The sequence below is a fragment of the Monodon monoceros genome, unplaced genomic scaffold (assembly GCF_005190385.1).
Source record: "Monodon monoceros isolate NGI ecotype Baffin Bay Population unplaced genomic scaffold, NGI_Narwhal_1 Super_Scaffold_21, whole genome shotgun sequence".
NCBI classification, from domain to species: Eukaryota; Metazoa; Chordata; class Mammalia; order Artiodactyla; family Monodontidae; genus Monodon; species Monodon monoceros.
The window spans coordinates 87,732,046-87,744,099 of NW_021703778.1; the positions used below are offsets into that span (position 1 = coordinate 87,732,046).

The 12,054-nt window shown below is 35.4% G+C and overlaps 1 protein-coding gene across 2 annotated transcripts in view; it reads right to left on the reverse strand.

The window, feature by feature from the left end:
• Nucleotides 1-12,054, reverse strand: part of CTDSPL2 (CTD small phosphatase like 2) — a 67,453-nt gene that overhangs the window by 37,952 nt on the left and 17,447 nt on the right. For both annotated transcript variants that reach the window (XM_029238570.1, XM_029238571.1), the window contains exon 2: nucleotides 11,229-11,438. In XM_029238570.1, coding sequence (XP_029094403.1) covers nucleotides 11,229-11,414 — 186 coding nt within the window. In that variant the 5' untranslated portion in view covers nucleotides 11,415-11,438. The remainder of the gene's footprint in view (nucleotides 1-11,228; nucleotides 11,439-12,054) is intronic.

Below are 12,054 nucleotides of genomic sequence, written 5' to 3' on the forward strand. Positions count from 1 at the left end.
ACAGAACACATGTAGAACCTGTGTAAGATAAATGAAGATTAAAAGATAGTATGTAGGACTTCCCTGGTGGCGCAGTGGTTAGGAATCTGCCTGCCAATGCAGGGAACACGGGTTCGAGCCCTGGTCTGGGAGGATCCCACGTGCCGCGGAGCAACTAAGCCCGTGAGCCACAACTACTGAGCCTGCGCGTCTGGAGCCTGTGCTCCGGAACGGGAGAGGCCGCGATAGTAAGAGGCCCACGCACCGCGATGAAGAGTGGTCCCCGCTCGCCACAACTGGAGAAAGCCCTCGCACAGAAATGAATACCCAACACAGCAAAAATAAATAAATAAATACATACATACATACATACATACTTTATCAGACCACGTGTTGTAATTTAAAAAAAAAGATAGTATGTAATGGCTTCAGGCTCAGAATATATAAACTGTTAAGAAAAATTGGCAAAAGATAGTAAATATATAAATTTTTTAAATTGTTCACTTTAAAAACATTCTGAGACAGAAAAGCTGACAATTCATTTCCAGCTGATCTCCACAAGAAATAACAAATGAAGTTCTTTAGGCATAAAATAAATAATACCAGATGGGATCCATTTGCAATAAGGAATGAATACCACTAAGGCAAATCTATGAGTAAATACAAAAGATCTTTGTGTTCAATATTTCTACTGTGCCTTTACTGTCTTCAACACTAACACCTGCTATAATCTCTGTAGTCTCATTATGATCCAATAAATTATTCTGAAGTCTCAAAGTTTTATTTTTTTTCTCTCTCTCTATGTATATACGGAAACATAGTAAGAGTACTCTTGTTTTGCTTTGCAATATTATTAAATTTGGTTTTTAAAATTTCACCTAAAAGTTATTTTAGAATTTAGTAACTCTTTTTAAATAAAAGAAAATTTATAATTTATAACTAAGAATGGATTGTTGGATTGAAAAAGGGAGCTGGGCGACTTATAAATTCAATCCATTACTGCAAGTGATGAAAAGAAACCGACATAGAATTCTCTAACTCATGAAAGGGGGGAATATACTCTAAGAAATAACTGAACGAAACTGTAAATTACAAATGAAAATATGATAAAACTAATGTCCCTTTGGCTGTAAAATTAAGTTGTCTTATGCAATAGAACATATTCAAATAGAATTATGGTGCCGATTCAGTTGCATTTGAGAACAATCATTCCGTTTTAAAAACAGAAACTCAATATTTTAAATGTACACATGAGATCTTTAAAAGCCAAAAAGTTATAGCTTTTCAAACTTAAATTACAAAACCCAATGAGATATCTTAAAAAGTTATCATATTGCATTGTTCAAAGAAGTGTACATAATTTATGAGAGACTTATAAACTCTTGCACAGTAGTTTGTGCTGAAGCCTGCTCAATAAAAGTCGATAAAAGAGGGACTTCCCTGGTGGTGCAGTGAATAAGAATCCACCTGCCAATGCAGGGGACACAGGTTCAAGACCTGGTCCAGGAATATCCCACATGCTGTGGAACAACTAAGCCTGTGCGCCATAACTACTGAGCCTGCGCTCAAGAGCCCACAAGCCACAACTACTGAGCCCGCAAGCCACAACTGAGCCCACGTGCCACAACTACTGAAGCCCACGTGCGTAGAGCCCGTGCTCCATAGCAAGAGAAGCCACCACAATGAGAAGCCCCCGTGCTGCAACAAAGAGTAGTCCCCACTCGCCACAACTAGAGAGAACACATGCGCAGCAACAAAGACCCAACACAGCCATAAATAAATAAATATATAAATTATGAATCTGGAAGGTCTTACCTTCCAGATGAGTGTATGTTTTAAAAAAAAAAGTCAATAAAAGAAACAGGCACTTCCACTTTCTAATGATAAAGTAAATCACTGAATTAAAGACTTAACTGTAAATACAGAAAATGAGTTAAAATCTGGTGTGTTGAATTGTACTTTAGCCTTACTAATGTGGTTGGACTTTCTGTTTTGACTGTACTTGTCTGATACTAGTATCAACTAATCATCAAAAATTGTCTTTACTGTGAATGCATGGTAACAAACACAAGTGGTAAATTATTTTTTTACATCTCAATTTATCCTAGAATAACTTGTGCCAAAATTTGCAATGACTGTGCAAAAAAAATGGTTTATAACTACTGCCACCTTAGCACAAATCAAGGCACTGACACCCAATAGTTATTTTTCACTGCCATGCACCTGCATGGGGGAAAAAAAGCCAGCTCTACTTAGGAAGGTCCATGATGAATATGTAAAATTAATTAAATCTCAACCCTTAAATATGTGTTCAATTCTATATGACAAGATGGGAAGTACACACAAAGCGTTTCTGCTGCAAACTGTGTTTCCACAACTGTCTTGAGAAAAAGCATTTGTGTGACTGAACTGTAAGCTGAATTAGACCACTTTTTCTGATAGAAAACTATCTTTACTTGAAGTAGATTATTTTCTGAAAAGTGAACAAAGCAAGCCTGTCACTTCAAGAAAAACTGATACTTCTTGCTGCCAACAATAAAATTTGAGCATTCAAGCAAAAACTGAGATGTCTGAAAACTTGGACAAAGCACCATGAGACTGACAGCTTCCCAATACTTAAAGATTGTTCTGTTGAGATCAGTGGGGTTGTTTAGAAATGTGATTTTTAAGTATTAAATAATGAACTATGTCAATGTGGACACATATGTGGAAGATCTACATAATTCAGTGAACCAATATTTTCCAAATAATCAGTGCATGATGTTACGAAATCATATATAGATAAAAGATTCATTCCAAGCGCAAGACAGACCAATGAAAAGATCATTGTAGTGCTCTCAAATTCAATCTTGGAACAAGAACTTAAGATACTACACAATTTGTCAAGTTTTGGTATAATACCTGCAATTATCTACAAAGAATATTAAAATACTCTTCCCTTTTCTAAATACATGTATGATTTTCTTTATATGCTTCAATGACAACAAACTACCTTCTATGAAGTTTCGATTAAAGAGGTTTATAAAACTGTAATGTCATGTTTCCCACTAATTTCCTTTTTGTCTTTAGAAAATAGTTAAAATATTATTTGTATCAACATGTAGGGTTTAGAATTATAATTTTGATATTTTCAAAATTCCTCAGTTTTAATATCTAATGAGATATATTGATAGATATAACCCACATAAACAAATGTTCTTTAGGGTTTCCAATCACTTATAAGAAGGTAAAGGATCCGAAGTTCAAAAGGTTTAAGAACCACTTGCTCAAGAGGGACTACTAATGAAATCACAAGAGAAAATTTTAAAAGTCACCCCCAACAAATGAGAAAAAAATTTGAGCTGGAAGGTGGAGCTGACAAGTGAGAGCCAAAGGGTCCAGAGTTTCTTTGGGGAATGATAAAAGTGGTCTAAAATTGACTGTGGTATTTCTTTGGGGAATGATAAAAGTGGTCTAAAATTGACTGTGGTAATGTCTGCGTAACTTTGTGCATATAATAAAAGCAACTGAATTTATACCTTAAATGGGTGAGTTTTATGGTATGTGAACTGTATCTCAATAAAGCTACCATAAAAAAAACACACATATATCATATAATCCAGCGATGCCAATCTTAGTTATTTACCCACGTTTAACCTAAATATATGCCCACACATGGATTCAAGACCGAAATATTCATAGCAACTTCATTCATGATAGCCAAAAACCAGAAATAATCCAAGTGGATAACAAATTATGACATGTGGTATACTCATACAACAGAATACTACTTGGAGTACAGGAGAGGGAGGGGATAAATTACGGATACATGCAGTAACATAGATGAATCCAAAAACTTTATGTTGAGTGAAGGAAGCAAGACATGTTATATTCATAGGTCACTCTAGAAAAGATTTATACAATCTATAATGATAGAAAGCAAATCAATGGTGTTTAGGGTGATGCTGTGAGACTGTCTGCAAAAACTCCAAGGGTACTTTTTGGTCATGGGTGTACAATTCTGTTAAAATTCATGAAAACATATACTTTAAATCAGTGTGTCTTATTGTGTTTCATTATACCCCATAAAGTTAATTTTTAAAAAGTCAACATAGGAGAAAAAGTGGAATTCTAAAAGATAACTAGTTCATCAAAAAGAAGGCAGGATAAGAACAGAGTAACATGGGCTTCCCTGGTGGCACAGTGGTTGAGAGTCTGCCTGCCGATCCAGGGGACACGGGTTCGTGCCCCGGTCCGGGAAGATCCCACATGCCTCAAAGTGGCTGAGCCTGCGCATCTGGAGCCTGTGCTCCGCAACGGGAGAGGCCACAACAGTGAGAGGCCCGCGTACAGCAAAAAAAAAAAAAAAAAAAAGAACAGAGTAACAAATAACAAATGGGATAAACACAGAATAAATAACAAAATGGGAGACGTTAAACTCAACCATATTAATAACTACATTAAATGTAAATAGACTAACCATGCCAATTTAAATATAAATACACGGTGGAAAAAGGTGTATCATGCAAATGTAAGCAAGAAAACTGTGTGGCTTTATTAATATTAGGCCAAGTAAACCTCAAGGCAAATAATATTACTAGAGATAATGAGGGACATTTCACAGTGGTAACAAGAACAATTTACACCCAACAATCATAAATGTGTATGCACCTAACAGAGCTTTGAAACACATGTAGCGAAACTGACAGAACTGAAAGACAAGGTAGACAAATTCACAATTAAGAGTTGGAGATTTAAAATAAGACACAGAAAACTGGAGTATTATCAACTAACTTGACCTGATATTTATAGAACTGCACTAACCAATTCCAGAATATGCATATTTTTTCAAATACATAAGACATTCACCAAAATAGTCTATATGCTACAAAATATCAAGACACCAAAGAAATGAAATCATACAGAGTATATTCTTGGATAACAATAATATTAGATTAGAAATAAACAATTAGAAGATATCTAAGAAATGCCCAAATATCTGATCTGGAAATTAAATAACACATTTCTACATAATCTATGGGTCAAAGAATAAATCACAAATAAGGTAACAAAAATATAGTCAGGGGACTTCCCTGGCGGTCCAGTGGTTAGGATTCCGTGTTCCCAATGCAGGGTGCTCAGGTTTGAACCCTGGTCGGGGAACTAAGATGTACCGCATGACACGCCCCCCCCCCCCAAAATACACACACACACACACACACACATAAAATCAGAATGTGCGGGAAAGCAGTACTCTGAAAATCATAGCTTTAAATAGTTGACTTAGAAAAAAATTAAGGTGTAGTATTAATGACCTAAGCAAGGGGCTGGCAAGCTACAGTCCAAACACCAAGTCCAGCACATTGTTTTTGTATGGCCAGCAAGCCAAGAGTAGTTCTTATATTTTTAAATGGTTGGGGGCGGGGGGGAGAAAAGAACGATAATATTTTATGACTCATGAAAATTATGATGAAAATCAAATATCAGTATACAAAGTCATGCTCATTCATTTATGTATTGTCTACAATGGAAGAGTTGAGTAGTAACTGCAATTACAAACAATATAGTCTGCAAAGCCTTAAATATCACTTATCTGAAATATTCACAGGAGAAGTTTACTAATTCCTATTCTAAGCTCCCACTTCTATGAGTTAGAAAAGTAGAAGTAAACCAGATAAAGTAGAAGAAAATATTAAAAATAAAAAGCAGAAATCAATTAAACAGACACTGGAAAGAAAAGAGAAAATGAACAAAGACAGATGTTGGTTCTTTGAAAAAGTAATGAAACTGATAAAGCTCTAGGAGCAAAATGGATCAAAACAAAGATAAATCATAAATTATTCACATCAGGAGTGAAAAGAGGAACATACCATTACAGATCCTGCAGACATTATTAGGTTAATGCAGAAATACTGCAAAGACTTTACACCTAAAAATTTGACGACTTTGATGAATAGACAAATTCCTTGGAAAACGCATGACCAAAACTGAAGAAGAAATAGAAAAGCTAAACAACCCCATATATATTAAAGAAATCAAATTTATAGTAAAAGCTATTCCTTAAAGAAATCCCAGTCACATTCCAGAAATCCCTCTCCAGAATTCATCAGTGCACTCTACTCATAATTTAAGGATGAGATAATACTTAGTCAACACAAGTTCTTTTAGAAAAAAAAAGCAGCAGAGGAACAGTTCTTGACTTGTTTTATGATACCAGAATAATCCTGATCCCAAAATCTTAAAGCATTACAAATCAAAACTACAGACCAAAACCCTCATGAACACAGATGTAAAAATCCTTAAAACAAACCCAGCAGCAAATCAAATCCAGCCATACAAGTTTGGTTTTCCATTCAAAAAAATTTATGTTCTACTCCACATCAAAAGAGGAAAATCTGAAGAATATCTCAATAGATACAGAAAAGTCTTTGATAAAACTCACCAACATAATAAAATCTTATAGCAAACTAGGAACAGAAGGGAACTTCCTCAAACTGATAAAAGATAACTACGGAAAACATTTCGCTAACATCATACCTAATGTAAACAAACTCTCTTCCCCTAAGATCAGTAACAAGTGTTTGCTCTCACCACTTCTACTAAACAATGTACTAGAGGTCCTAACCAATGCAATAAATGAAGAAAAAGAAATAAAAGGCCTAGAAATCAGAAAAGAACAAGAAAATTATGGTTATCTGGTATATGATTATGTATGTATAAAACACTATGAAATCTTAAAGAATAGAATGATTAAGTGAATCTAGCAATTTCACATAGTACCTGGTCAATATAGAAAAATAAATTATATTTATATATATTAGCAACAAACAGAAAGTAAAAACTTTAATGTATTACAGCATTTAAAACAGCATTGTAAAACATCAAATGTCTAAGAATAAAACTAGTGAAAGGTGTGTAAGACCTTGATATTAGCAGGAAAAAATTAAGAACACCTATATTAACATAGAGATATATCACAATCATGAAGTGGCAGACTCAATATTGTTAAGATGTCCAGTCTCACTAAATGATCTACATGTGATACAATCTCTATTATAATTCTAGTAGGCTTTTCTGGAGAAACAGACAAGCTAATTCTAAAATTTACATGCAAGGGGACTTCCCTGGTGGTGCAGTGGTTGGGAATCCGCCTGCCAATGCAGGAGACACAGGTTCGAGCCCTGGCCTGGGAGGATCCCACATGCAGCGGAGCAGCTAGGCCTGTGCGCCACAACTACTAAGCCTGCGCTCTAGAGCCCACGAGCCACAACCACTGAAGCCCACACGCCTAGAGCCCATGCTCTGCAACAAGAGAAGCCACCACAATGAGAAGCCCACGCACCACAATGAAGAGTAGCCTCTGCTCGCTGCAACTAGAGAAAGTCCTTGTGCAGCAACAAAGACCCAATGTGGCCAAAAATAAATAAGTTAATTAAAAATAAAAATAAATGGTAAATTAATCTAGCTGTTAAAGAACTCATCTAGAAAGACGTTCTTTTACACAAACAAATGAGATTTAACTTTGGAAGGAAGAAAATTCCCAAATATAACTATGAAGCTTAGTAATACAAAGGTTAAAGAGAACAAAGTTTTCATCTAATCATGTTTTTCACACTAAGGAGCACAACCCATCAGTGGATCATAAAATCAACTTAAAACATGAAAATCACCTTTAAAAGGAGAATAAGAAACAACAGCATAGAAAAGAAAAATCAGAACACATCAAGTATGTTAAGGGTGAGTTTTGTTTCATATGTATGAATGTAGTATATAAGATGTTATTTCTTTCTGTGGATCATAGTTAAAAGATCTAAAAACACTGATTTAATGTAACAGGAAACTGATGACTCCTAACTATGACAGTGTAACAGTATTTAGGTAACAGAGAAAAAGACCATTTTGTTACAGGAAAACTCTAGAAACCACCTATTTAGAAAGGAATAGAGAGATCACTGGTATAAAGCAAATATATTTTAGTTGTGAAGTCTTCTTTCACTTCAAATATATATTAGGAATCTCATCATGCTAAAAGCAGAAAGACTGAGTATGAACACTTCCTGAGTACTCTGACAATTACATAATTCTGAAATGAGAGAAGTGGTATATCCTTGAATCATAAAATCTAGATCTGAAAGACATGAGAGATTTCATTCATTCTATTACAGTCTGAGTTGTGTTCCCTAAAATTCCTATGTTGGAGCTCTAACCCCAAAAGCCTGAGAATGTAGTCATACTTGGAGACAGGGCCTTTAAAGAAGTAATTAAAGTGGGATCATTAGGATGGGCCCTAATCCAAATATGACTAGTGTCCTTACAAGAAGAGGAGATTACAAAACAGACAACACATACACCAAGTGGCAACCATATGACGCCACAGCAAGAAGGTGACCATCTGAAGTCAAGGAGCGAAGCCTCAGAAAAAACCAACCTGGCAACACCTCATCTTAGATTTCAAACTGCCAGAACTGTGAGAAAATAAATTTCTGTTGTTTAAGCTACCCAATCTGTGATATTCTGTTATGGCAGACTATTACGTACCCTAGTAAACTAATACACACCTCTTAGATGAACAACATATGTTTAAATTATCTAAATACTCTCATGGCTAATTTATGCCAAGTTAGGACTAGAATACAGATTAAAACTTATAAGGAAAATAAAAATAGGTCAGTGAGAGTAAACTGGCAAGAATACCAGCAGCCATTCAAACTGGAAATCATACAGTAAAGAAGAGCAAAAAAGTTGGCCCATATGCAGAGACCAAGTTTCAAAAAGCCAGATTCATAAGACAGGCATGAGAGCAATGTCAGACACCTTAGAAGAAAGACAACTCAAAGAAAAAAGCAAGGAGACTTGTCTATAAAGTTCAATTCTAACCACATAACTTTAAAAGTCCAAAAGAAGAGAAAGGAAAGGTACCAAAGAAACCAGTGGCTGCATAGGGAGTTATCTAGCTAACTTGGATTTTAAAAGGACACTTGTAGAAATAAGAGAAGCCGTCTATCATCCAGTCAGAAAGACTGAAGACAGAGGATGATGATACATGCAAAAAGTACTAGGGAAAAAAAAATTTCCTAGAAGAAGAATAAGCCTCAAGCTTTGAGCTGATGATAGAATATAAATAAATGACAAAATCAGCAGCATAGAAAGACTCAATTCTTATTTACTTTCATCAAGAAAGTTTTCAATCCTTACACAAGACAGGTGATGCTATAAAGATATTATCTAGCTACTTTGAGACAGAATGGTATAGGAAAAAGAGCACAGATATCAGAGTCAAATTGTACCTGGGTTAAATCCCAGCATTGTCACTTATTGGAAAGGCAGTAGTGCATATTGTTAAATAATTGACAACAATTACTATAGAAAAACCCTGAGTGTTTTAATTGACATGGGCAAAAATGTGCTGACCAACAAAGAAGACCTAAAACTACTAAAGGAGAAAAAAGAAAGCATGACATGATATATGATATAATATAATATAATGCCACATTAGTAGAAGTATGTCCAAATCAACGGAAATAAATATGAACAGAAGTCAGAAGACATAGGAAAAACCAATGTTCGCTTCTGGTTGTTACCTTTCATGAACAACAGAAAAGGGTGACCAAGGTGGTGATCTATATCATATATGTCATATAATGAAAACTAGAAATATTTAGCCAGGACAGTGACTGAGGGTTTGTACTTGCACATGAAGAAAAAGAACCTATGAAAAAGTAAAGGGTACGGGCTTCCCTGGTGGCGCAGTGGTTGAGAGTCCGCCTGCCGATGCAGGGGACACGGGTTCATGCCCCAGTCCGGGAAGATCCCACGTGCTGCGGAGCGGCTGGGCCTGTGAGCCATGGCCACTGAGCCTGCGCGTCCGGAGCCTGTGCTCGGCAACGGGAGAGGCCACAGCGGTGAGAGGCCCGCATACCGAAAAAAAAAAAAAGTAAAGGGTAGGTATATTTTCTTCAAGATAAGGAAGAACTTTAAAACATTTAGAAGTGTTCAGAGAATGAACTGACATATAGTGATGTTCTCATCAACAGGGGCTAATGATAACCCATACGGAATTTAAAGATTCAGGAATTCATGTTTCTGGAAGGAATTTTATCATTGTTATACAATAATACTAGAATACTTCTAGGCTCATGTAAATTAACTCAAAGAAACTTAAAAATTACACTTAAAATTAACAAAAGAAATTTTACTTATATTATTAGAAAAACAAAATAAAACCACCAAAACGAAAAGGAAAATTCTAACACAGAATACTTCTAAACCTTGGCCAATGGTTCACAGTAACTAGGCATTTTTAGTTCTATGATGACAAAAATCTATCACTATGAATAAACCGTCACATTGATTTATTTTTCTGCTTATCAAAGTGACAAACTTATATTATAATAAGAAATTTATCATATATATAATAATCCCAAGAAAGAACATAAGAGTAGGCAACAGTGATAACAAAATCTACATACAATGAATGATAATAACATTATCATTAATGCATTAAAATTTCCCAAAATGCTTTTCCACCTGTTTGCCATCTAATCTGAAAACAACTCTGAGGCAGACAAAGCAGTTAGTATTAGTCCCATTTTACTGTCTTCCTCAGGCTAAGAGGGGCAAATGCCTTTCCTCAGATCATTTAAGTTGGTCCAGAGTATGAAGTATGAATCTAGAGCATATGACTCCTGGTCAGTGTCCATTCTTTCTTTCTTTCTTTTTTTTTTGGCTGCGCCACATGGCTTGTGGGATCTTAGTACCCCGACCAGGGATTGAACCCGGGCCCATGGCAGTGAAAGTGCCAAGTCCTAATCACTGGACCGCCAGGGAATTCCCCATTCTTTCTTTAATAACTTTTGTTTTCTCATCAATGAATAATACATTTTCATTGTACAAATGTTAGAATTCAGATAGATAAATCATCTCCCTAATTAGACAATGTATTAATATTAACAAGAAACTTTAACTTATCTTTGAAATGAAAAAAAAATGGAAGTAACAGAAATAATTCAAGTAAATAAGAAAAAATTTATTTTACTTCCCATAATTCTAAGTTGAGAAAACAGAAGGCTAAGTGGATCAGTTAAGTAGAATAAATAATGTTTTCTTGACTGACCATTAAATATTTTACATGTCAATACTCTTAACACCAAAATGTAGACACATTCCCTTAAATAGGGCTCTAGCAATATTAGATTTCTCATCTTTACATGCTTAAAGAAAACAACCTAAACTTCATTTTTAATGATATAATTAAAAGGTAAAACCATTACTTTGGGTGTGCTTCCTTTAATGAATTTTTTAATTGAAGACAACAAGCCAGTTTCATTCTTCGGTGGTTTTTCTCCTCCTGAAGGCAGGCTATCATCAACCTCTGAATATTTCCTCTTTGCTCTGGCAGTGCGTTGTGTTTGGATTTGATTTGATTGCTGAGAAGCTTTCCGTGTTCTCAGCCTCATCTTTTATGGGTGCCACATGTAAAACTATAAGAGAAAAATAATACAGGTTATTAAAATTAAACCTAGCATACCGATATGTGCCCAGCTTATATAATAAAAATATCTTGATTAAAAAGAAGTCCAGGTCTATAAGGGATTGAAATAAGAAACTGACATTTTATTTATTTATTTATTTTGGCCATACCACACATGACTTGCGGGATCTTAGTTCCCCAACCAGGGGTTGAACCCAGGCCCTCAGCAGTGAGAGCGTGGAGTCCTAACCATTGGGCCGCCAGGGAATTCCCAAGAAACTAACCTTTTAATTGAAACGTGTAGTGCTTTGAATTTTATTACATTCTCCCAAATAACCTTCCCACAACTTCTGAAATATTATATCCTATGATCTAATAGAGCGTGCATGTTCCTTCCAGGGCACTATGCTGCCTCTACCCATGCTGACCTTATCATTCATTTAATCACTCATTCATTCATTCAACAAGTATTTATTGGGCACTTACCACATTCTAGGCACTGGGCTAGGTAAGTGCCTAGTAAAACAAGATAGAGAAGGTTTTTACCCTCTGGAGCTTACAATGTAGTGGAAAAAACCCTTAGTCAATGAATGAATTAATCCCAAGAGCACAATTCTAAATATCAA